Source organism: Erythrolamprus reginae, chromosome 4, assembly GCF_031021105.1.
Source record: "Erythrolamprus reginae isolate rEryReg1 chromosome 4, rEryReg1.hap1, whole genome shotgun sequence".
Lineage (NCBI taxonomy): Eukaryota > Metazoa > Chordata > Lepidosauria > Squamata > Dipsadidae > Erythrolamprus > Erythrolamprus reginae.
In genome coordinates, this window is record NC_091953.1 from 78,867,021 (window position 1) to 78,894,490 (window position 27,470).

The following is a 27,470-nucleotide window of genomic DNA, read 5'->3' on the forward strand; positions in this document are numbered from 1 at the left end:
GCGCTACCTTCCTGCTCAACGAGGTAACTTAACGGGCACCGCGCAGCCGCCGCCATTGCCATCGCCTCTCATCTAGCTGGATCTGGAGAGCGAGAAGGCGGCGGTGGCGAGGGCGAGGAAGGCGCTTGGGAGCGGCGCGGCGGGGAAAGCAGCGGGGGCCGCCTCCCTCCCTCCTTCCTTCCCAACTGGCAGCGCACTCCGGGCCTCGCCGGCCGGCCGGCTCCCTCCCCATCTGTCTATGTCTTTTTCTGACTCCAGCGCGCACCGTTTTTTCCAATATAAGACATACCCCGAAAGTAAGACATAGTGGGGCTTTTGGGGATAAAAAGAAAGTAAGACACTGTCTTACTTTCGGGGAAACACGGTAGGTGCAGGATTTTACTTTTCTCTACATTGAACTTCATTTTGTTTGTTTGAGTCCATTGTAAAAGTCTGTCTAGATCTTTCTGTATTCTGAGTCTATCCTCTGGGATATTGGTCACTCCCACCAGCTTGGTATCGTCTGCGAATTTAATGAATTCCCCCTCATCTAGGTCATTGATAAATATGTTAAAGAGTACTGGGCCTAGGACTACTCGTTGGGTGCGGTTGATCAGCCAGTTTTCAATCCATGTTGTTGTGTTACTGTCAACCCCATTTTTCTTTACTTTGCAGAGTAGTAGTAGTAATAGTAGTAGTAGTAGTAGTAGTAGTAGTAGTAATAATAATAATAATAATAATAATAATAATAATTTATTAGATTTGTGTGCCGCCCCTCTCCGAAGACTCGGGGCGGCTCACAACAATGATAAAAAAACAATATTATAGTGAACAAATCTAATATTAAAAAGAAGTATATAAAACCCTATCATATTGAAAAACAAACAACACATACATACCAAACATAAAATATGGGGAAAGCTATCTCAACTCCCCCATGCCTGGCGGTATAGGTGGGTCTTGAGCAATTTACGAAAGACAAGGAGGGTGTGGGCAGTTCTAATCTCCGGGGGGAGTTTATTCCAGAGGGCCAGGGCCGCCACAGAGAAGGGACCCGGAGAAGGCGAACTCTGTGGGACCTTATCGGTTGCTGGGATTCGTGCGGGAGCAGGCGGTTCAATGCCATATAGGGCTTTAAAGGTGATAACCAACACTTTGAATTGTGACAGGAAACTGATCAGCAGCCAATGCAGGCCACGGAGTGTTATAGAAACGTGGGCAAATCTGGGAAGCCCCACGATATCTCTCGGGCTGCATTCTGCACAATATGAAGTTTCCAAACACTTTTCAAAGGTAGCCCCATGTAAAGAGCGTTGCAGTAATCGAACCTCAAGGTGGTGAGGGCATGAGCAACTGTGAGCAATGACTCCCTGTCCAAATAGGGCCGCAACTGGTGCACCAGGCGAACCTGGGCAAACGCCCTCCTTGCCACAGCCGAAAGATGATGTTCCAATTCAGCTGTGGATCGAGGAGGACACCCAGGTTGCGTACCCTCTTTGAGGAGGTCAGTAGTTCCCCCCCCAGGATGATGGACGGACAGATGGAATTATCCTTGGGAGGCAAGACCCACTGCCACTCCATCTTGTTTGGGTTGAATTTGAGTTTGTTAACACCCATCCAGGCGCCAACAGCCTCCAGGCACCGGCACATCACTTCCACTGCTTCGTTGACTGGACATGGGGTGGAGATGTATAACTGGGTATCATCGGCATATTAATGATACCTCACCCCATGCCCTTGGATGATCTCACCCAGTGGTTTCATGTAGATATTAAATAGCAGGGGGGAGAGGACCGACCCCTGAGGCACCCCACAAGGGAGAGACCTAGAGGTCGACCTCTGACCCCCCACTAACACCGACTGCGACGACCAGAGAGGTAGGAGGAGAACCACTGGAGAACAGTGCCTCCCACTCCCAGCCTCTCCAACCAGCACAGAAGGATACCATGGTCGATGGTATCGAAAGCCTCTGAGAGGTCAAGAAAGAAGCACCAGGACAGAGGACAAGCCCCTGTCCCGGGCCCGCCAGAGATCATCCATCAACGTGACCAAAGCAGTTCCTGTGCTGTAGCCGGGCCTGAATCCAGACTGTTGAGGACCTAGATAATCGGCTTCTTCCAAGGACCACTGGAGTTGGAGTGCCACCACTTTCTCAACAACCTTCCCCATAAAAGGGAAGGTTGGAGACTAGATGGTAGTTATTAAGCACGGCTGGGTCCAGGGAAGGCTTCTTGAGGAGGGGGCGCACAAGTGCCTCCTTATAAGGGGCTGAAAAGGACCCCCTCCCCAAGGAGGCATTGACAATCTCCTGGACCCAGTTCCATGTCACCTCTTGGCTGGCCGAAACCAACCAAGAAGGACACGGATCCAGTAGACAGGTGGTGGAACTCACAGCTCCAATGGCCTTGTCCATCAGGTGTCACCCAGTCAAACTCCTCCCAGACAGATGGACAAAGACCTTTAGCCCCAGTTACCTCGCCTGACTCATTGTCAGCCGATATTGCTATGCAATTGGAGTTAAGGTCCGCCCGGATCCGAGCGACTTTATCAGCAAAAAATGAGTTAAATTCCTCAGCACTACCCTGCAAGGGCTCCCCAACTCCCCCCCTGATTTAGAAGGGAGCGGGTCACCCTAAACAGAGTGGTCGGGCAGGATTCCGCTGATGCAATCAAGGCGGCATGGTATGCGCATCTTGCCTCCTTGAGCGCCACTTTGTAGGTCTTAATAAAAGCTCTTACAAGTGTTTGATCGGATTCGGATTTACTCTTCCTCCATCACTTCTCTAGACATCTCTTCTGACGTTTCAACTCCCGGAGCTCTTCGTTGAACGATGGAGCTCTACGGGGTCTAGTGCCACAGAGAGGTTGCAATGGCGCAATTCGGTCAAGAGCCTCCGCTGCAGCCTTGTTCCAGGCCTCAGCAAGAGACTCTGCTGAGCTGTGGATGAGTGAATCTGGTAAAACCCCAAATGCCCTCTGAAAGCCCTCAGGGTCCATCAGGCGTCTGGGTCGGAACCTCCTAATTGTGATCCACCTTGTTATACACTTTGCTAAAGTCTAGGTATATTAAGTCCACTGCATTTCTCTGGTCAATTGATTTGGTCACAGTGTTGAAAAATGAGATAATAATAATTAATAATAATAATTTATTAGGTTTTTATGCCGCCCCTCTCCGAGAACTCGGGGCGGTTCACAACAATAATAACAATGTAGAAATCCAATATGTAAAAACACAATTTAAAAATTCTTATTAATAAAATAATCACACAACCCAATCAAACCATATATAAAACAGTAGTTAAGGGAGGTGTCAATTTCCCCATGCCTGGCAGCAAAGGTGAGTTTTCAAAAACTTACAAAAGGCAAGGAGGGTGGGGGTGGTTCTGATCTCCAGAGGGAGTTGGTTCCAGAGGGCTGGGGCCGCCACAGAGAAGGTTCTTCCCCTGGTCCCCACCAGACGACATTTTTTGTAAATAGGGACCATGCCAGCTCATTTTCAATCATCTGGTAGTTCTCCTGTGATCCAGGATTTTTGAAAGATGTGGTACAGAGGTTCAGCGATGACATCTGCTAGTTCCTTTAGGACTCTGGGATGTAGTCCATCTGGTCCTGGTGGTTTGTACTTATTAGGTTCCAATAGGTGGTCTCTTACTATATTTTTATTAAAGTACAGTTTTGTTCCAGTTTTGATTTCTGCAGCTGCGGTACAATTCCATTGTTTTGTATTTTCTTTGTTAGTGAAAACAGACGCGAATAATGTGTTGAGTAGTTCTGCTTTCTGTTGTCTGTTATTTCTTTGCCATCTTCTCTTTTTAGTGGACCAACTGTTTCCTTGGTTTTTTGTTGTTGTTGTTGTTTATGTGTTGGAAGCCGCTTTTTAAATTGTCTTTGACTTTTGTTGCTAAGTTTAGTTTATACTGGGCTTTTGCTGTCCTGATTTTTTTTCTTTGTAGATTCTGGCTGTCTGTTGGTACTCTGCCTTGGTTAATTCAGTTTAATGGATATGGAAAGAAATATACAAAGTAATATCACTTAAAAAAAGGAAATAGTTCAGGAGTGTTTTACAAAACTATACTTAACTGTTAAACAAAATTTCACCTCTCTGTTGGAAATACACTGTTGTGGTTGGCTGGGGCCATCTAATCAGAGAAGACCCATCTGGCTGGAGGAGGAATCAGATCATGAACCAGAAGGAGAAAGCGATGAGGAAGGGGTTGGAAAGGCAGAGAAGGAAATGGAGCCGGTCAGATCTCCAGCCAGAGTTTCATCTAAGTCAGACAGGGAGGACATAATGAACAATCCTTTTCTCAATGTCTAGGTAAGGAGAATGTTGGGACACCAAGAGCAGCTGCGCAAATGCAGAAACAGATTTTAGGTCACAGGTGTTAAGAATTAAAGACACTGCTGCAGCTTTGAAAAAGGAGAGGTTTTGCAGATGACGGTGTGGGAATTTATTGTTCAGTTTTTGGAGAAAGACTTTGATGAATTGTGATTTCATGTTTGCTTTGGATATCTTTGGACATTCTGACATTTAAGCCATGAATTAGAATAGAATAGAATAGAATTATTTTTTTTTATTGGCCAAGTGTGATTGGACACACAAGGATTTGATTGGACACACAATTATTTGGCTGACTTGAGTAATTAACTCTGACCTGTTGGACTCATAAACTAACATTTGCTCTGGCAGACGCAGAGGCTTGAAGCCTTCTGTAAATAAAGAAAACCTCTTTGCTTTCTTTTTACAAGCCTGCGAGTGTGTTTGATTAATTGCTTCGTTTCTGGGCAGCCTGGCAGAACATACACATGGTACATATTACCATATGTGGTAGATGTGCAAAAAAGCAAAGAAATTTTGGGTCAAAATCAGAAAAATAATAGAGGATATAATAAAAATGTGTATTAACTGGAAACTGGAACTCTATTTATTAGGAATTATTACAGGTAACTACTTGAAGGAAATATATTATCTAATAGTACATATAGTCACAGCCACTAGAATAACGTATGCAGCAAAATGGAAACAAAATGATACACCAAATGATAAGGAAATCTTGAAAAAATTCTCGACTACACAGAGATGGACAGAATGACTAAGGAGCTGCAAGATAAAGAAGAATCTGAATATTATTTAACAAAGAACAGACTGTACAAATGGTTAAATAATAAGGATAATAAAATCCAAGAGGTGTAAATATCAAATATCAACCATCTATAAATATATAGAAAATATATAGAAAATAAAAATATGTATATGTATTAGATAGATATATAAACAATATATATGTGAATATTATTAAACCAATTTTAACTGTAACAATAACAATATATGTTTGTATGTTGTGTTATATTTTAATCTAATAAAAAAGGACAGTTCCAGTACAAATTGGAATGTAACATCCTTGTTTATTAAAATGTATTTTGACCTGTTTGAAGAGAATGTGATTTTTCACCGGCACAATTAAATTGATAAAGAGAATCTTACATTAACTCTTTTTAATAAATATTGATAGTATGTATTCTACTTAAATTTCCCTGCTATTCTTTTTGGCATCCATAGAAAAAAAAAGTTCAGTTCTAAAACAGTGTATCAAGTTTTAATTGAATTTTCACTGGATACTGTTTCTAATCGTTTTCCCCCTCCCTCATATTCTCTTATTTTAGTTGCTTGGTGCAATTTATTACCCTGTGTTAGATGCAACTTTTGTTATGGTGGCCCGTGATCCAGAAAACAAAAGGTAATATTCCTAGCAGTTTATTTTAAAAATTCAGTGAGGAATGCAAGTGATGGTAAAAGTTGATGAACCTATTAACCTTCAATTATCGTGGAACTTCAACTCACGGGGAGAGTGCGCAGTGGGGGTAGTAGGTTTATCAACTATTTATTGAAAACTTAATAGTTTTTTTATTGTCCTTTCTTAGTATGACCCTTAATTACTTTTAAAATAGGAAATAATTAAATAGTATGTTTTTACCCATAAACGCTTTAAACATTTTAATCGTTATCTAGAACTGAACTTTTATAGCATTTAAAGAAAATTGAGCTACTTGCCTAATCTGTTATCATACATTCAGTACATTTGAGTCCTAGGTTTTAAAGAACTCCAGAATATGTAAAGGCTACTAACATATTATGTTAGTATTGGTGACTTATTTGTTTACTTATACTGTTTATTTTGCCATAACTAGAGTTCTCTGAATAGCATTTGGCCACTTAAAATGTGTAAAACAAAATAATTCCATTCAAATCAATTCAAAAAGAAAAAAAGTAGAATAGCAGAACAAAGCCAGATAGAAGATAAAAATCAGGAGCATCAATATTAATGGCAATAAAAGCTATAAGGCAGCAATAAAATGATTGATATAAAATACCAAATTATGTCAGTCTTTGTAGCTGTATAGTATTTTATATTGAAGGCAAAAAGGAATTTTAGAGTGCAAAGGTAATGAATGTAGCTCTTATTTACAATTCCTTATAGCAGCTGGACCTTATTGTGGATTTTTCAGCTATTGTAGGATTCATAGACATACTTAACCCCTGACAGGTGTCATGTTTTCACTTCCCTACATGTTCTGCAGCATGTTTTGCCTTGAAGGAAGGCCCTCCTCCCCTCATAAAAGAAGAAAACATGACCAGCAAATACTCAAACACAATACAAATAATTAAATCAGAAACAGTTTAACTAAAACAAGAGGAAAGGAAAAAAACTTGCCTGACTCATTAACAAAATGTATAGCCCCATAGTGCTCAGGTGGACACTTGAAGGAAAGGTTACTGCAAAATCTCCATTTCCTCCCGACTAGATGGGACTCAGGAGGCAGAGAATAACTTTTTCTCTGCCCAATAGAGCTGAATAGGAAAAATTAAGCCACCAGTACACAGGATTAAACATCACTAAGGCAGTTGTTAGACAGAAAACCCCAGAAAGGGTATAAAAATTCATGTTTGGATATCAATCATTCTAGCTAGCTGGGAAATCATGCTGAATGTCACTCAACTTGGTTTCTTGTCATTAAATTTCTTTCTGGCAGCTTGCTTCTTGATTTAATATTGTTCCTTAAAGTACTGATTATTGTGTCCCAGTGGGAAGAATTCTAATCGGGGAGTATTTCCCTCCCAACATTCTTCAGATTTAAAGTGCTACATTGTCCTAGTGGACTTTATTGACCGTCCTCTTTAGATCATTGTCTTTTTAAATTAAATAATTTGTGTTGTTTAGTAATAAGAAAAAATGTTGTTTTAAAACACTAAAATAGGCATGCAGAGTTCTCATTGCAAATGAACTTCTACATAAGTAATTATGCTAGATTGCAGCCAAAAACTTTTCATTCCGTCCACCACTGTAATGCATATTTTATTTTATTTTATTTTATTTATTCTTTGTCCAATATACAATACATATGATTTGATTTTTTTCAAATATATCCTCAGACCAGCATTTGTCAATCCATTAATTGCTGAAACCCCAGAAGAGGAAAACCTCTTCAAGGAAGGAGAAAGTAAGTACTTTCCTAGCCTGTTTTTTTTTTTTTTTTGGGGGGGGGGGGGGGTTTAAAAATTTTGTTTTGTGGGCATTACTAAATAATTGGGGAAACATAGGTTCTTTGGGAGTGAAATAGTTTGGCACCTATAACAGTCTAAAACATGCTTGCAGATTTTATCAGTTTTGAAAAAGGATGAAATAAAGCTGTTGGAAGCCAATTGTCATTCATTTTACATGTTTCATTCCATTGATCAGAGAACAAGATCAGACGGCTTGAATCTAGTAGGGCTTCTTTACTGAAGGTTGCTCCTACTGCAGATGAAAGAAATATTATCCATAATATGTTCCTGAATACTCTGGATTCAAGGTAGGGAGTTCATTTATAAACATTCATTACAGATTTGATTGAATGATTGATTGATTGGATTTGTATGCCGCCCCTCTCCGAGGAGTCAATGCATTCCATGCCAGTAGTGGGATTCCATTTTTTCCCCCTACTAGTACTGTGGACATAGCTTGGTGGTGGGGTCATGTGACTGAGTGGTCATGGCCAACTTGATGGTTACTTATGGCCACGGCCACTCAGTCACATGACCCCCCACCAAGTCACACCAACAGATCCTGGTAGGAAAAAAGAATTGAACTTACAGCTATTGTAGCCTTTCTTTCTATCTATTTTCTGCCCAGACCTGGCCTTATCTGTCAAAGGCCTCCTCTTGCATGCTGCCACTCTCCCTTTGCCAGTTGCATGTGTTGCCCTGTTTCCCCTTTTTCACAGGCCCCGGCTCTAAGAGCTGCCACCTCTTTGCCAGCTGCTTCCCGGCAGCAGTGGATGGCTGGAGCCTGCCGAAAACTATCAGCTGTCTTGAAAGCACCGAAAAAGCTGATGCCATGCCATCACCGCCCTGTTCTTCACATTGGCTGTGCACGCACACCCCATTGCCTGTTGCCCCAACGGCAATATGGTGCGTCTCTGTGGCCCCAGCCCCCAACCAAAGGTGAAGGGTAAGCGGGTGGCATGTATTGGTCACCTTTATTAAGTTGAGCAGGCATTGGCGAGGTGACTGGTGAGGCAATTATCTCGGCTGCATGGGAAGGTGACATATATAGGGCAGGGGAGGACAGGACGAGTGCTGAATAGCTAGAAGGGGTGACCATTGACTAGGCAGGCAGAGCAACTGAGTGGCAGGTGGGCCGGGCAAGCAGTGAGTGGGCGAACGGGCAGTTGGGTGTGGGGCCACCCAGATGTGGTATTTACCAATTCAGCAAACCAGTTCAAATTGCCAGTACCAATTCGCCCGAACCAGTCCAAACCAGTCGAATACCTCTTCTGAAGTATACAGTGTTAGGATTACACTTTGGAGGACTCCCAGACAGTGTGATGCTCACAGTTATACGGCTATGATTACATAGAGTCAGGATTAATTTTTTTCTGTTATAAGTGCACTGTGTGTAACTTAGGTTCAGTCTCTCAGCTTAATATACTTCACAAGATGGTTGTTATAGAAAAGAATTGAAGGAGAGACAGTTTGAAAGCAGAATATGTTTATAGTATAGTGATGGGAAAGAATAACAAGATATTCCTGGATTCTTCAACATCTATATCAAATATGAGGTCTCCAGATACTGTATTGCAGTGCCATCAGTCATCTTACTTAGGCATTAGAGAAGACAAGGTAAGATATGTAGGTGAACCTAAGGTCCTGTTCCCATTCACAGCATGTGGATGAAGTAGTATCCATATAGTCTTAGGTAAAGATTGAAATTCACAATATTGGATAGGGCAGTGTTCTTAACAATGTTATATGTATTTCTCCATTTCTAGGACACTAAGTTTTCATAGTCGGGTATTACCACCCAATTCAGTATGGATGCAAGATACAAAATTAAAGGGTTTGGAGATCTGCCATCCACAGGTATTTACTGATCAGTATTTACTGATGATGCAGACTAATCCTTTTGTTTAACTCTTGCTTCAAGTTACATACATTATATGCATCACTTCGTGTATATTGCAACTTATTTGGAGGAAGCAGCATTGTTAAGCAATAGCTTTTACGTATGTGTTTGCCTTTAAGTATTTATTTATTTGTTTGTTTGTTTGTTTGGCTTATATGCTGCCCCTCTCCAAAGATTCAGGGTGGCTTACAGCATATAAAAGTTCAAAAATAGATTCAAAAGTCCAATATTAAAATCTAAAAGACCCAATTAAGAACCATACACTCACACTCATTCTTACCACAGTCATACTAACGGACGGAGCAAAATGTTAAAGCTCAATGGTTCCAGGCCTGCCAGCAAAGGTAAGTTTTTAGGGCCTTCCGGAAGGCCAGGAGAATGGGGACAGTGTGAATCTCCGGGGGGAGTTACTTCCAGAGGATCAGAGCTGCTACAGAGAAGGCCCTTCCCCTAGGGCCCACCAGCCGGCATTGCTTGGTTGATGGGACCTGGAGAAGGCCAACTCTGGGGCTCTAACTGGTCGTTGGGATATGTGAGGCTGAAGATGATCCCATAGGTAGCATGGTCCTAAACCATGTAGGACTTTATAGATAACAACCAACACTTTGAATTGCATTTGGAGACGAAACCAGCAGCCAATGCAGCTTGCAATGTAGATATATGGGCAAACATTTGTAGGCCCATAACAGCTCTAGCGGCTGCATTTTGGACTACTTAAAATCTCCGAATATTCTTCAAAGGTAGCCCCATGTAGAGAGCATTGCATTAATTGATCCCCAAGGTGATAAGGGCATGAGCGACTGTAAGGAGAGACTCCCTGTCCAAATAGGGCCACAACTGGTGCACCAGCTGAAAACGCCCCCCTCGCCACAGCTGAGAGATGGTGTTCTAAGCTCAGCTGTGGATTGAAGAAGACACCCAAGTTGCAGACACTCTCTGAGGGGGTTAAGAGCTCCCCCCCCCCAGGGTAATGGATGGATAGATGGGGTTATCCTTGGGATGGAAAACCTGCAGCCACTCCATCTTGTCAGGGTTGAGCTTAAACCTATTAACACCCAATCCAAACCCTAATAGCCTCCATACACCGGCAAATCACTTCCACTGCTTTACTGAGTAGACACAGGGTAAAGATGTACAGCTAGGTGTCATCAGCGTACTGATGGTAACTCATTCCGTGTTGTCGGATGATTTCACCCAGTGGTTTCATGTAGATATTAAACAGCGGGGAGAGAGGAACCCCACAGAAGAGGGACCTAGGAGCCGACTTCTCACCCGCTGCCAACACCAACTGCGACCGACCGAAGAGGTAGGATGAGAACCACCGTAGTACAGTGCCTCCCACAGTCGGTGCAGAAAAATACATGGTCGATGGTATCGAAAGCTGCTGTGAGGTCAAGAAGCACCAGGATAGAGGAGTGACCCCACCAGAGATCACCCGTCAGTGTGACCAAAGCAGTTTCCATGTTGTAGCTAGGCCTGAATCTGGACTGCTGAGGATCGAGATTATAAAAGTTAGGGTTGATTCATGGTGATTGCCTAGAGAAGACCCTGCAGTTTTCTTGGCAAGGCTTCTTGGAAATAGTTTGCCATTTTCAGGGCTCAGAGTGACTGGACCAAAGTCACCCAGCTGGCTTCATACCTAAGACAGGACTAGAATTCACAGTCAACCAGTTTTTAACTGGATGCTTTAACCACTATACCAAACTGGTTCTTGAGCAATATCTTATTAGCCAAAAAAAAAGCACTTGAATCAGGCACAGTTACTGGGAATCATGCAAAGATAGTTCTATGGCTCTTATCAGTCCCCCCCCCCCCTTCTAGAACATAATTACGTGCTTCATATGCTCCCACATTGGTTTTAGCAGAATGTTCTGGAGATTTGACTAAATAGCTTCATGCTTGTTATTATAAGCTCTGTGTCTGCTGATTTTGGCGTTTTGCACAGAGTAACGATAAGTATGTAATTCTTCTAGAGCAAAAGTAGCATTTCAATTGATAGATATAATAAATCCTTGTTTATCTCATCTTGTTTTATAATCTACAGCTGACTAGGGTATTGTGGTTCTGAGTTTTCAGAGGGTCCATAATTCTGCATTTTGAATATTTTAATGGAATATTTTAATAATACAAATTACTTGTAATTTTAAAGAGCTGAGGATGTATGCATGTAGGTGTATACTGTCAGGGTTTTTCGAACTGTGTCTTGGGATTCTGTGTATGTGTGTGCGTATGTATTGGTTGTAATAGCTGTGGTGGAGGATGTCACTTTTTAAACTTAATCTATTTATACAAAGAGAATGTGAATTCTGTCAGTCTTTCCTGGACTTTGTCTGTACCCTGAGGGCAATTGCATTTTTATAAAGTTTTAAAATCTCTTTAATACATACATTTTAATTATTAAAAGTAAGTGGCATATTTGTTTCTTGCCCAATTCTAGCCCCAATGAAATTATTAAGAAATCTATTTATCATTTTAGGGAGTAATTGTACTACAGTAGAGGGTCTGATAACCCGTCTTTAGTAATTTGTGTAAATGCTCAAAATTAATTCATCCTATGGATATTTTTGAAATGTAGGAACGTAACATTTTCAACAGAATCTTTGGAGGCTTTCTCATGAGAAAAGCATATGAACTTGGATGGGCTGCTGCCTACAGCTATGGGTAAGTATTAGGCTATCTCTCTCTTCCTTTCACTTGAAATATGCCAGAATATTAGAGAAGGGCTATGTCAATCTCTTTTCTCATCTAGCATCTCTTCCCAGGCTTTTAGGATAAGGGGTTCTCTTCTTCCCTTGCTTGGTCACTTTGCACAATCTGAGCAAGAAGCATAATGAACTTTAAATCAGTGTAAACTACTTATTAAATATTTTTCTAAGTCACATCTCATCTTTTCTCATTCTAAAACTGAATTGAATTGACTAAAAATGTACATTGTTTAAAATGTTACAAGTTGTCTTTGACTTATGATACAATTGAGCCCAAAATTTCTGTTAAATGAGACCCTTGTTAAATGAGTATTGCCCCATTTTATTGTCTTTCTTGTCACAGTTGTTAAGTGAATTATTGCAATTGTTAAGTTAGTAACACAATTGTTAAGTGAATCTGACTTGCCCATTGACTTTGCTTGTTAGAAGGTCGCAAAAGGCAATCACATGACCCTGGGACATTACAACAATAATTGAGCCAGTTGCCAAGTGACCATGGAGATGGTGTAGTAGTTGTAAGTGTAAAAAATGGTCAAACGTCAATTTTCTCAGCCCTATTGTATCTTTGAAAGATCGCTAAATGAACTGTTATAAATTGAGGACTATCTGTATAAGCAGGCTGGTGGGAAGATGCTGGAAAGATTGGGGAGCGGACCACTGGGCCTATCAATGGCAGCTATGGGAAAATGCTGAAGCCATTGGGATAGACAAGTTGGTGGGGAGATGCTGAAAAGAGGGATGGCTAGCAAAAATAGCAGCCATGGAAAGATTTTTGGAAAATTGGAACTGGAAAAGACTTTGGAGGTCTTTTAAGCCAAGCAGGGGACCGTATACCATTTCAGGCAAGTGGAAAATCTCCAGTGATGTAGCACTCACAACTTCTGATGGCAAGCTGTTCTACTTGTCCTCACTGTTAGGAAGTTTCTTCTTAATTCTAGGTTATTTCTCTCCGTGATTAGTTTCCATTATTTTTTATCCTGCCCTCTGGTGCTTTGGAAAATCATTTGACCCTCTCCTCCTTGTGGCAACCTCTCAAATACTGACTGGAATCACTGTAATTATTAATTTAGTAACGTAATTGTTAAGTGAATCTTGATTCCTCACTGACCTTGCTTGTCAGAAGATTGCAGAAACATGACCCTGGGACACTACAATTATCATAAATTTATGCAAGTTACCAAGTGATTTTGATCATATGACCATGGGGATGTTGCAATGATCATGTGAAAAAACAGACATAAATACTTTTTTCAATTCTGTTGTAACTTTGGTCACTAAGTGAATGGTTGTAAGTAAAAAACTACTTGTATTGAGTTCTCAGAGCAATCAATATTACCAATGCAAGATTGTGGCAGCTGTAAGAAGCAATATTTAATTAATAAATAAACAAGCAGCATTGCAATAAAGTCAAATCAATAGCTATTGATTATGTTACTAGACAGTATATAAGGAATAGATATCACCACTGCAGAGAAACAAGGAAATGTTAAGAGTTTACTGCTAGCTATAAGAGCTGCAATAGAGAAAAGACAGAAGAAAGGATAATTTGCAGATGATGTTGATGGAAAAATTAGTTTGAGTCTATGTTATCTTGTACAGTTCCAAAGATTTATGCTTCCGGGAGGCATCCTTTTTTAGTTGTACTCTTTAGTACTTGATCAAGTTTCGCTTACAAAGGAAATTATTAAGATCATATCTAATGTTACCAGTCATGTATTTTTATATTCAAATATGGAGATGTATGTTCTAGCACTGGTGGAAAGGAAAACAAGTACAGTATAAATCAAATAATTTTTTATTAGAAATCATGGAATTCCACATAATAGTTCACCTTGTTCCTAAATAATATATATGAGGGTTATTTTTACTTGTAGTTATCTTCTAGTAATAGCTTATTAACTGTAAAATCAGCTCTTTCGGTATTTAAGCTGATTTTAGCTTAGTGAAATAATAGTCTTTATACTTGCTAGTGTGTAAGAAGTTATGAATTTGAGCTATAAACAAGATGGTTCCTTAAGATTTTTTTACTGGATTGTCATGAATACCTAAAAATCTGTAGTCCAAGGAGTTTGGAAAATATGCACAATTAAATTTCTATTTTATAAACTAATATTTTATATAATTTATTAACAAATATCAGAATCCTAATACGGAATATAATTTAAAATATAAAACAATCCATGTCCATCTTTTATATGTATGTATAAATATGCATAATTACAGTATTTTTTTTGTATACCAGAAACTCCAGACCTTATGTGGTAGCCGTAGATGATATTATGTTTCAAAAACCAGTTGAAATTGGATCCTTACTATTACTTTCTTCCCAGGTAATAGATTAAATATATTAATAGATCAAACTACAGTAATTTAAAGTGTTTGAATTACTCTACCATTGAACATTAAGAAGTTGGATAAATACTGATATTTAAATAGAGGAAGTCCTTGACTTAAATAGAAATTGGGACTGAAATTTCCATCAATAAGTGATATGGTTGTAAAGCGTGACTACTTCACTAGCAATCTCTGTAATCATGATGGTTACGTAAGGCAATTTCTTGCTATCTTCCCATAAACAAAGTCAATGGGGAAGCCAGAAGGAAGTTGCAAATCCCAATCTGGCTGGCAGGTAAATGACCCGCATTGGGGGGGGGGGAGGGGTTGAGGAGAGAGCAAGGGGGTGCTCAGAATTATGGGAGAGGGTGTATGAGGGTGTATGAGGGTACAGGAGTATTCAAATGGCTGGCACAGTACAAACATAGAGCTGCTGGCAGAGAGTACAAGGATGGGGAAGAATTTCCCCACTGACTTGCAACCTTCCTTGATGTCTTTTCCATTGACTTTCTTGACATTCTCAGTCATCTGGGCCACAGTTGTTCCAAAGATACTTTTTCAAGAGGCAACTGGACTTTCTGGTTTTTCTTTGAAGACGTTTCGCTAAAAGAACTAAAACATATCAAGGAAGCCCTTAGACTAGAACCTGTGGCTATTCCACATAGGCCTTCATCAAAAGATCTACAGGAGCTCCTCTATAACAGACAATGAAGAGAATAATAAAAAAGGAAAGTCATTCCATAAGTTGCAAGCATATCAGAAAAGCTCGGGAGGATTTTCAGCCAACATAACATACATGTACACTTCAAACCCAAGAATGAACTAAAGCAGAAACTTATCCACCCCAAAGATAAAGCACCCAGATGCAAACAACAATATGGTATATGCAGTACAATGCAGTGAGCCATGTGTAAATCTGTATATTGGAGAAACAAGACAACCACTTCATAAACAAATGGCACAAGATAGAACAAACCTATTAGGACTAGATTCAGCAGTCCTTCTGCATTAAAAAAACAAAGTCCATTATTTTGAAGACAACTAAGTCCACATTTTGGACAGAGGAAAGAGGGGTCGAACAGGCCATCTATTTCAAAATTGACCAGCTCTCATCATCTATCTCCAGTTTACAACACAGTCCTTTTAACAGTTAACGAGTCTTCGGAGAGGGGCGGCATACAAATCCAAATAATAAATAATAATAATAAATAAGTTCCAAGAAGGCTCTGCACTCATTTGCACCATTTAGTTGATCCTGATGCCACAGATAAACCTCCAGGTCGTAACAACTCTCTAAATAAAATAATGCAAATGACCAGCTGTCTGCAAGGAATACAAATTCCATTTAGATTAACAGGTTAACAGAGTTGGAAGGGATCTTGTAGATCTTCTAATCTAGCCCAACCCCCTGCTCAAGCAGATACTAATCATTTCTGACAAATGCCAATCCAGTCTCTTCTTGAAAGCTTCCATTGATGAAACTCCCACAACCTATGAAGGCAAGCTGTTCCATTGGTTAATTGTTCTCATAACCCACCATCCAGTGAAAACTGAAGAAGCTTCTTAAATGAGAAATGAAACATCTTCAAAGAAAAACCATAAAGGTCAGTTGCCTCTTGGAAAAGCACCTTTATTGCAGATGGTGGTTATGTAAGAGTGAGGAGCTTGGCAACCAGTTCGAAGTGTGAACTAGTTGCCAAGTGTCCAGATTGTGATCACATAATCAGTGGGGTGCTGAGATGGCTGGAACTTCAGTGTCCAGACAGCTGGTATAACCTATCCTCATAACTTTGAACTATTGCTAAACAAATTGTTGTAGATGAGTACTATATGTAATAAAATGTCATGCATACTTTATTCATTTTTGAAATTCTATACCCAATAACTAATTGATCTTAATTTTTAATTTGTAAAGGTTTGTTATACTGAAAAAAACAACATCCAGGTTCGGGTGCATAGTGAAGTTTATGATCCAGACACCAGGGTACACCATACAACCAATGTCTTCCATTTCACATTTATGATAGAGAAGGAAATACCAGATGTTGTTCCCAAGACATATGGTGGTGAGTAATCAATTCAATATCTCACTGTCTATGTGAGTAAAAAAATAATTTATAATTAATGAATTTAAAAGTAGTGATCTTTAGAAATATGAGCCTGCTTGTTTATCTGGTATATAACATACTAATCCAGTGATAGCAAACCTATGGCACACATGCCAAAAGTGATACACGGAGCCATATCTGAGGACATACAAGTCATTTCCCTAGGTCAGCTTCAGCGCACATGCATGTGCTGGCAAGCTGATTTTCAGCCTTCTTTTTGGCTCTTTTCACTCTCCCCAGGCTTCCGGCTCTCTGCAAGGAGGCAGTTGTGCACCCCTCCTCAAGAGGCCTTCCCAGGACCCAGCTATTTTGAACAACTATTGTCCTGTCTTCATATATATTGTCTGCATTTACAATGTTGTACGCTGCCGAGTCGCTTCAAGAGGGGCGGCATATAAGTCAAACAAACAAACAAACGCCTCCTGTATCCTGCGGATGGCAAAAATCAGCCCAACAGGCCTACCAGAAGTCTGAACTTCCGGTTGGCCCATTTTTTTGCCATCCCCGGAGTTCAGAAAAACCTCTTGAAGTCTGGGGACGGCAAAAAATGGCTCAGTGGGCTACCAGAGGTCCGGAGGCTTCAGTGAAGCCTGTGCTCATGTGTGGGGGGAGCAGCATGTGTGGGGGTTGTGTGCATGCATGGCAGACAGCATGGGGGGTTGTGCACATGCATAGGAGGAGGGCATTGCATTATGGGTGTGGGCACATGCACACACGTTTGGCACCCAAGCCAAAAAAGCTTCACAATCACTGTTCTAATCTATGCCATCAGTTTTCAGATTATTTTCAGTATTTCATCTGTCATTCATTCATTCATTCATTCATTCATTCATTCATTCATTCATTCATTCATTTATTTGGTTTATATGCTGCCCTTCTCCGAGGACTCGGGGCGACTTACAACATATAAAAAACAACAGAATGCAATAGATAAATTCAATTAATTACACTAAACAAACAATCTAAACTCCCCAGATATGTTAAAATCAATCATACACATTCAGACAACAGCCATACAGACATTCGTCGGCCAGGGTGTTATTATCTATTGGTATTGATCTTCAGTTATACAAATTATTTTAAATTAAAGAACTAATTATCTTCTTATGATGATAAAGACAGGAACACTTGTTTTATCTATCTGGAAAGCACAGACTTAAAAAATTAAGAAAATGAATATTTAAAGAAAATTGTGAAAACTAAAAAAGCTCTGAGCATCCAACTAATCATGTGATCTTATGAAACTTGATATTTGTGCTTTTCTTTCAGAATCTATGTTGTATTTGGATGGAAAACGGCACTTTGATTCAGTTATGAAAGAAAACACAACATAGAATCAGCACAGAATTATAGCTTTGGATGGCCTTGGAAACTTCAAACATAGTGGCTATCAGAAAGAACAGAAAAGCGTTTTTACTCCAAAAACAGTACTATCATAAAGGTTTTAGATTTCTATCCAAGTATTTTTATTACTATTTCCACAACTATTTTAATGTTCTTATTGCATATATTCTTCATATGTTTAAGCATAAAACAAATATAGAATATCTTGCTGAGGGTCCAATTGTGATTGGGATGGGCAAAATATTGTATAAATAAATAATCAGTAGCAAAAGAAAAAAAGTTACTTTTGAGTAGGAATTATACAAAATAGTATAGAATAATGCTTCTGAATATCTCTCATACTTTAAAAAACTTGTACGTTATTTAACCTCAACATATAGTGTAGATACTATATTGGACTAATTAAGACATTTCCCCCCTTTCCCTTTGGATCCATAAAAAAACTCATTGTGCTGATTGATACTTGTTTTTTAAGGTTTTTAAGATTACCGTTTTCTGGAAAATAAGATTCCCTGGAAATAAACCCTAGTTTGATTAATAGGGAATATTAAGCCCTATTCCAAAATAAGCCCTAGTTAAGACCCCATCAGTCTCCATCCTACTTTTGGGTTGCTTGTGGCTGCAATGGGACAGGAGGGCGCATGGCAGCCTCACGAGGTGAGGTGAGGCATGTGGGGGGCGCTGCCACAGATGCCCTGGACCCATGTACTTCAAGGCCCCCACAGGCAGGACACTGCAACTTCCCCTTGCCCATTCAATGACCTGCCTGCCTGCTTACCTCTTCCCTTTCACTCCCTTCTCAAGCCGGATGCCATGCTATGGAGCACAGGTATCAAACTCAATTACATTGAGGGCCACGATTGTGCTTGACCTTGGATGTATGGGTGTGTGTGTGCATAGTCGGGCTGTGTGGCAGGACTTTCCCCAGACCCTCCCTTCCTCTTATTATAATTCTCCCTCCCTCCCTCCTTTCCTCCCCTCTTTCCTTTTCCTTGCTTGCTCACTTCTCATCTTTCTTTTTTGTTGCCTTTCCTCTTTTCTCCTTCTATTTTGTTTTGCTTTTATAGTGAAAATGGAGGTTAGGAATGCCCCTGGGTCCCGTTTTTGGCCGCAACGGCCTCCAGCAATCCTCTGCCAGCGAAAACAGAAGTTGAGGTCATGCACAGCCCACCTAAGCTCTGTTTTTGTGGCAGAAGTACCACAGTGACCAGATCTAAGTACCACCATGGGCTGGATTCAACCCACAGACATTGAGTTTCACACCCCTGCTATGGGTGGGGGAAGCTTGGCCCCCTTACTCTGCTGTTTTGGAGCCAGGGGAAAGTGATGGCGAAAGGCCTCCACGGCTGCTGTGAATCAACCATGTCTGCTGCTGGAGGGGATTTTTTGTCCTCGCTGCCCTTGCCCCAACCTGCAGGTCACCTGTCTGGTAGTGACTGCTGTCTCCTCCTCCACCTGCTGCTTTGGTCCTGCTGCACCACTTGGCGCTGCTTGGTCTGTGTTTACTGTTTCAATGGCAGTTGACCTAGAGGGCTGCAGTTCTTGAGGCCAGTGGGTTTGCCACTGTGTTTCAGTACTGATTCCACCCTTGCCCTCCGCCAGACCTGGGCAGCTGTTGAAGTGAGATGGGCCCATTTTCACAACCTCCTTGGGGAGTTGCCTTGCCACCTGCTTTCAAGCCGGCGCTCCTCAGGGCAGGCTGTGTGCCTTGCTCTGTGCTCCACCCCGGAGAATGATTGAAACTTTGGCTTTTCTCCAGAAGGCTGATGTGACCCAGCAGGCAGAAAGGTATGACTTTTTGTCCGTCTCTTTGTGCTTTTCTGTTTTCTTTTTTTCCTAGATGGACCTTTTCCCACACCCTGCCCGCTTTGCTTTTCCCTTGTTTTATCACGTAGCAGGCGGCGTGTGTGCGGGGCCTGTGTGATGCCAACCTCAGCCCCTGCCTTGGCATCTCCAAAAATAAGCTCCAGTATTTATTTTGGTGCCCAAAAGAAAATAAGACTGAGACAAAGTGGACTTATTTTGGGGGAAAACAGTAGAAAATTTTGGCAAGGCTGGTTCCTTTTATTTGTACAAACCTCATTTTGTCCGGTACTGATAGTAAGATGTAATCCCTATGTAAAGTGCTGTTTTCCTAACAATAAACTATTAAGCTAATTTATTTATTTATTTATTGGACTTGTATGCTGCCCCTCTCCGTGGACTCGGGGTGGCTCACAACATATCAGTAACAAAACAGCATACAATAATATAACTAGATCCAATTAATATAAATAGTTAATTTAAAACATTATAAAAGACTAGACATTAAAATTATTCATACAAGTACAAACCATAAGCATACTAGACATTCAGTGGCCAAAGGCTGGCATCTAATGAGCCCAAACCTGGTGGCATAAATGGGTTTTCAGATTCTTACGAAATGCAAGGGTGGTTGGAGCAGTATGAATATCTGGGGAGACCTGATTCCAGAGGGCCAGACCCCCTACAGAGAAGGCTCTTTCCCTGGGCCCCACCAAATGACATTGTCTAATTGACGGGACTTGGAGAAGGCTGACTCTGTGGGACCAAACTGGATGCTGGGATTCATGCGGAAAAAGGCAGTCCCATAGGTAATCTGGTCCAATGCCATGTAGGGCTTTATAGGTCATAACCAACACTTTGAATTGTGTCCAGAAACCAATTGGCAACCAATGCAATCCAGTGCTGCTGAAGAAATATGGGCATATATTGGGAGGCCCATGATTGCTCGCGCGGCTGCAGTACAGTTTGTACTTTCCGAACACTTTTCAGAGGTAGTCCCATGTAGAGAGTATTGTGGTAGTCAAACCTTGAGATGATAAGGGCATGAGCGACTGTGAGTAGAGACTCCCTGTCCAAATAGGGCTGCAACTGGTGCACCAGGCGAACCTGGGCAAACGCTCCCCTCGCCACAGCCGAAAGATGATGGTCCAATGTCAGCTGTGGTTCGAGGAGGGCACCCAAGTTGTGGACTCTCTCTGAGGGGGTTAGAGTCCCCCCTGGGTGATGGACAGATGGAGGTGTACTTGGGAGGCAGAACCCACAGCCACTCCATCTTGTCAGGATTGAGCTTGAGCTTCTTAGCACCCATCCAGACCCTAACAGCCTCCAGACACCGGCACATCACTTCCACTGCTTCACTAATTGGACACGAGGTGGAGATGTATAGCTGAGAATCATCAGTATCGTGATGACAACTCACCTTGTGCTGGATGATCTCATCCAGCAGTTTCATGTAGATATTAAACAGCAGGGGGAGAGGACCATAGCATTATTGCTAAGCGCTCTACATAGGGCTACCCTTGAAGAGTGTTTGGAGACTGCAGATAATCCAGAATGCAGTTGCGCGAGTTATTATGGATGTATCTCGGTACACCCATATAACACCAATACTCTGCATGCTGCACTGGCTACTAATTAGTCTTCTGTTACAATTCAAGGTGTTGGTTATCACCTATAAAGCCCTACATGACTTAGGGCCTATTTACGGGACTGTCTCCTGCCACATACTTTCCAGAGACCTATTGCACAGAATCGGCCTTCTCCGGGTCCCATTGACTAAACAATGTAGGCCTTTTCTGTGCTGCCCCAGCTCTATGGAACCAACTCTCCCCCAATGTTCGCACTGCTCCTGCTCTACTGGCCTTTTGAAAAGCTGTTAAGACTTGGCTTTGCTGACAGGCCTGTGGGCCATGAACTTTAACACCTGATGTGCCCAAATTATGTTTGACTGGTATGTATGTTTGTTAGATTGGTTTTAGTGTTTTTATAATGGGTTTGTTAGGGTTATGATGGGTTTTAAATCTACTGTTGATGTTCAACTTCTTTTTATTATAGTACTATTGTATTGTTTTTTATTGTTGTAAGCTGCCCTGAGTCCTACCGGAGTGGGCGGCATAGAAGTCAACTAAATTAAATTAAATTAAATTAATATCTAAAAACAAAACATGTTAATTCCATCTGTCTGTCCATTACCCTGGGGGGGGGGGGAATTACTGATCCCCTCAGAGAGGGTCCGCAACTTGGGCATCCTCCTCGATCCACAGCTTACATTAGAAAACCAGCTGTGGCGAGGGGGTCGTTTGCCCAGGTTCACCTGGTCACCAGTTGCGGCCCTACCTGGACTGGGAATCACTGCTCACAGTCACTCATGAAACTGATCACCTCGAGGTTCGACTACTGTAATGCTCTCTACATGGGGCTACCTTTGAAGAGTGTTCGGAAACTTCAGATCGTGCAGAATGCAGCTGCAAGAGCAATCATGGGCTTCCCTAGGTATGCCCATGTTACACCAACACTCCGCAGTCTGCATTGGTTGCCGATAAATTTCCGGTCACAATTCAAAGTGTTGGTTATGACCTATAAAGCCCTTCATGGCATCGGACCAGAATATCTCCAGGACTGCCTTCTGCCGCATGAATCCCAGCGACCAGTTAGGTCCCACAGAATTGGCCTTCTCCGGGTCCCGTCGACTAAACAATGTTGTCTGGCGGGACCCAGGAAAGAGCCTTCTCTGTGGCAGCCCCGACCCTCTGGAACCAGCTCCCACCCTACTTGCCTTTCGTAGACTTCTTAAAACTCACTTCTGCTGTTAGGTAGGGGGGAATTGAGACATCTTCCCCAGGCCTATATAATTTATGTATGGTATGTTTGTGTGTATGTCTTGTTATTAAATAAGGGTTTTTTAGATATTTTTAAAATATATTAGATTTGTTATTGTACATTGTTTTTATTATTGCTGTGAGCCGCCCTGAGTTTATGGATTATTATTATTATTTATCTAATAAATAATAATAATAATAATAATAACAACAACAATAATAATAATTAGTGGAACTTATGACATGACTGTAAAATCTTTTGTCTGAATCAAGTATACTGATCAATCTATGCCATAACCTCAGGTTCAGTACCTCCCGCTGTGTTTATGTCATGAGTTGAAAGGTCCAATTAATGCAGTTCTAGTTGCAACTGCGGTGAGAACAGCTGGAAAATAGCAGGCTCTCCTGAACTTGGTGAAAATCCAGCTGGTAACTGCTGCCAAGAGACCCTTTAGGTCACCGCGGTCTTGTAGGGATAGGGAAGGAAGGAGAAGTGCTTTGCTGACCCTGAGGAATCCACAAATTCCTTGTTAGGTCTAAAACTAGTTCCCCCCGAATGGCAGCATGCAGGCCCACCATTGCTGGCCACCCCAAAGCCTGGACAATCAGTTACCAAGATTGTGCAGGAGCACTGTATGGACGGAACATTGAAATTGGGTGAGATTTTTACCAACTTTTTCTTTAATGATTTGCAATAATAACAATATGAAAAGAAAATCCTAAGCTTAAAATAGCAGTGAATTGAAACATGGAGGGGAAAAAACCCAAATCAAAAAGGCAGAAAGGAAACAGGAGAAGCTATAAAAATACAGACAGTGTGGAAAAAAATTCAAATAATTTGAAAGCAAGTTTAAGGAGAAGCTATTTGATTATTTGAATTTCTAAACCTCTTGGACTTATCTGATAATCAGCAGTTTTTACAGAATGTTTATTTGGATTGAAATTTAAGAGGGCCATTTATTGGAGAAAGAGAAGTACTGCAACACTATAGCTGCAGTATACTTAATGAAAGCTAATCTAATACACAAATATATAATATACGAAACAGAAGCAACAACATCTGGTGAGTGGCCTGACGTTGACTTTGATGTTAAAAGTTGTCTGAGAAAACTCGAGAACATTCAATAGTGGATTTTTTTTCTTTACTTTTGAATAGTTATGAAAAAGAATTAATTTGCAGATAACTAAATCTTTTTAAAATTGACTATTGGATTATAGATTGGGAAGACTGGAAGAATTTAGTGGATTAACCTGGATTAATTTGGACTTGGACTATTAATGTTACTTAATAGAATATTTTAAGAGGCAAAAGAAGAAAAGGTCTGAAGAAAAGAGAAGGAAATAAAACTTTAAAAAATGGGCAATTGGGAAATATATAATTAGGGAATTATAAGGCTGTAAGTTATTATAAAATAAAATAAGGCGTTTGGGAGATATAACTATGGGATTGATACAATTTGATTAAATAGAAGCTTCTTAAATATCAAGATATTGGAATAATAGAAATATACTTTTTATAAGCTGTATTAAATCACTATAAAATGGAACTAGAGATGTATGAAGAAGTATTATGCATGTTAAATGTGTGTGAATCCAGCAGAGAATGTCTTTTATTGAGACAGAAGTCATGGTTTTAAAGCCTTGGTCGATCACACTTCCAGTCTCACAACTCTCCCATTGAATGATGTTGAAACTCCACACCCAATTTCCTAAGATTCTTTGCCTTTATACTGCCTGAAAGTGACATCACACCCCAAAGAGGCTAAGTCTGTACACTAATACCTTTTACTATGCAACTCCTCTCACCTTCTCAACAATCTCCTATAGCAAAAGTCTATCCACTGACTTCTCACTCTAATGTCACCCTCATCCTCTGACTCGGACCACCCCCCATTGTCATATCAACCCCCTCTAATGATTCCTCAGGCTCAGTCAGGTCACTTTCTCCCTCACTCTCACTCTCTGCATAAGCTGGCAACCCCCCTAGTCAAGGGTACCTAGAGGGGCCTGGCTCATCCTCAGAATCTGACATGACGTGAGGTGGAGAAAGAGCACTGAAAACATGTGGGGATTCCAGCCCTCTGGAATCAGCTCCCTGCAGAGATTCGTAGTGCCCCCACCTTCACCTTCTGTAAGAATCTGAAAACTCATTTATGCTGACAGGGTTGGGGGCATTAGACCCTAACCCCTTGGCCGACGAGTGTGATGCATGCCTGTTGTTTGAATGGGAATGAGTGATTTTTAATGTTCCAGAGTTTTAGAGTAATTAGTTAAATTAAATTAATTGGATTTTAGATATTCATATTGTGTACATTGTTGTTTTTTGATATGTTGTAAGCTGCCCTGAGTCCCCGGAGAGTGGCAGCATATAAATCCAATTAATAAATATTACAATTTATAAAGGTATAGAGAGAAGAGAGAAAAACACCTTTAAAAAACAAAAACGAAAGGAAGTTCTGTGGATAGGTGTTGAAAAAAAATGCAGCAGAAAGAGACAAGAGGGACTCAGAAGGGAAAGCTTAGTAGACACAAAAATTTAAAAAGAGATACAAGATTCCAACAGAGAGAGATAAAAGATTAACCAAAAAAAATCAATAAAATCAATAAATCAATTTAGAAAGACTAAGAGATGATGGATAATGAGAAAATATTTTAATTAATTGGGAAAATACCACAATCCCAATAAGTTTAGATTATTGTTGTACCTCATGATTCTTGATGAATCTATATTTTCTTTTATGTACATTGAGAGCATATGCACCAAAGACAAATCCCTTGTATGTCCAATCACACTTGGCCAATAAGATTGTTCTGTTCTGTTCTATTCGTAGATGGTAATTTAAGATTACACAATTTATTTGAAGTATTAATATTAACTGTGTGTTAAAAGATATTGTGAATTTAAAATAATAATTAGAAATGTTGGGGACCTTGAGATACACTCCCGTGATGAACTGAATATTGTTAATAAATTGGTGTTATTAGTAAGCCTATACATTTGGAATACTGATGTTACGGTGGAATAATGAGTGATTTTTAAAATATTGAATGATAACATTTACTAAGGGATAATAAATACAGGGTGCGAAGAAATGTCATTTATGCTTAAATGAATTAAAGAGAAAATGCAAAAGAAATATGAAATGAGGACAGTATTGTTTGAAGTTGGAAGATTAGAATTCCATATTCCTATTTGTATTATTATTGTTAACATAGCATAAAAAAGACCTGACCAATCAATTTATTTGTTCATTGTTTAGGCCGCCCTTCTCCTGAGACTCATATGTATGTTTATATTGGAAAAAATTAAAAATACAAAATAAAGCTACAATTAATGCTAAATACAACAATCCATTTCTTGACTATATGATGATGATGATGATGATTTAATGGCTGCTCCTCCCCCCCCCCATTTCTGATCCTGCCTTTTGCCACCAACACACAGGTAGGCCGCTTTCCTCCCCCACATCCCTGATTCTGTCATTTTACGCCAACAGGTGCTGTATTTTTCGGTGTATAAGAAGCACCGGTGTATAAGACGCACTGATGTATAAGACACACCCAGATTTTAGAGGAGGAAAACAAAGAAAAAAAATATTCTGAACCAAATGGTGTAGTATTATATTGTTTAATAAAATACCAGTGAAGCAGAACACTTTTTACAACCATGTATACTTTTTAAAATCATGTACACGTTTTACAAACATCAAACTTCCTCCCCTCCCCCCCATCCCTAATCCTGTCTTTTGCCACCAACAGGCAGTTAGGCTGTTTTTGTGCCCCCCCCCCCGCCCCCAATTCCTGATTCTGACTTCTGCCACCAAACAGGCAAACAGGCTTCCATGGCTGGGACTGAACAGCTATGCTGTGCAGTTCCTATGTTTATGGGATTAATCTTTGGATCAGTAATGATATAACCATTGTGAACCAACCCAAGCACCTACCATCAGTAATGATGAGATGAAATCAACATAATTCCACATTGGGTTGTTTGTTGTCCAGGTCAACAAGGACTGCATCAGATGCTATGGCTCCTGGACATCTGTCAAAAAAGGGGCTACAGGGCTCAGTTGTAACTGCCAGGGAACCAGAGTGAGCAACTGGAAAGCAACTGGAACCAAACCACAAAACTTGGACAACTGAAGAAAATTTTAAAAATCATCAAATATTATTACCAGGCAGAACCAATACCCAGGGGATTTAAAAAAAGAATGATCCCACTGTGGAAGGAAAAACACCCAGAAAGTGATGTAACTGAAAAAAGATTAATGAATCAAAGACACTTCATCATCCATAATAAAGTTTTTACAGATGTGGAAATGCAACATGTAGAAATATTGGCTAAAAAGAAAACAAGTAATGATGAACAAGCTGAAGAAACTGTTCCAACACATGAACCAAATGACCAGCCAATGGAAAAAACAAAATATAGAATGAAGATCTTCCTGTACAACAACTTGAAAATGTGGAGCTAAGATCTAGCAAAAATGCTGAAAGAAAAATATTGAAAACCACATCAAAGAAAACAGAAATAAAAAGACTACTTACCATTCATGAAGTGCATAGCAAATGAGTTAATTGCCATGAACAACATTTTAACTTCCATCCCATCCAACACACTATATGAAACTAATGTATAGCACAGCTGCTGTTATAACCAGTGTTCCCTCTAATTTTTTGGGGGGGTGGGCGGAAAAGTATAGTGTCTGAGCGGCAGTCCCTTTGGGACTGGGCGGCACAAAAATAATAAATAAACAAACAAACAAACAAACAAACAAACAAACAAATAACCCACCCTGTTTTGCCTCAGAGAATTTCAAAATAAAATACTGTACTGTGTGTCTATAACAGTGAGCTCATAATAGGGCAACTCTATCAATATCAAAATGCCACTTAAATAGTTGAGCTAGTTTCAAACTAGATTTTGATTTTCTT

General features: G+C 40.4%; 1 protein-coding gene across 6 annotated transcripts in view; it reads left to right on the top strand.

Moving 5' to 3' along the window:
* The window catches only part of ACOT9 (acyl-CoA thioesterase 9), a 90,199-nt gene extending 72,007 nt beyond the window's left edge, over positions 1–18,192 (top strand). For 5 of the 6 annotated variants that reach the window (XM_070750710.1, XM_070750711.1, XM_070750715.1 and 2 more), the window contains 8 exons: positions 5,644–5,717; positions 7,412–7,479; positions 7,719–7,830; positions 9,289–9,379; positions 11,998–12,083; positions 14,370–14,457; positions 16,377–16,527; positions 17,839–18,192. In XM_070750710.1, coding sequence (XP_070606811.1) covers positions 5,644–5,717; positions 7,412–7,479; positions 7,719–7,830; positions 9,289–9,379; positions 11,998–12,083; positions 14,370–14,457; positions 16,377–16,527; positions 17,839–17,903 — 735 coding nt within the window. In that variant the 3' untranslated portion in view covers positions 17,904–18,192. The remainder of the gene's footprint in view (positions 1–5,643; positions 5,718–7,411; positions 7,480–7,718; positions 7,831–9,288; positions 9,380–11,997; positions 12,084–14,369; positions 14,458–16,376; positions 16,528–17,838) is intronic. The other variant, XM_070750714.1, reaches the window with a different exon arrangement.
* Positions 18,193–27,470: the final 9,278 nt, after the last annotated feature.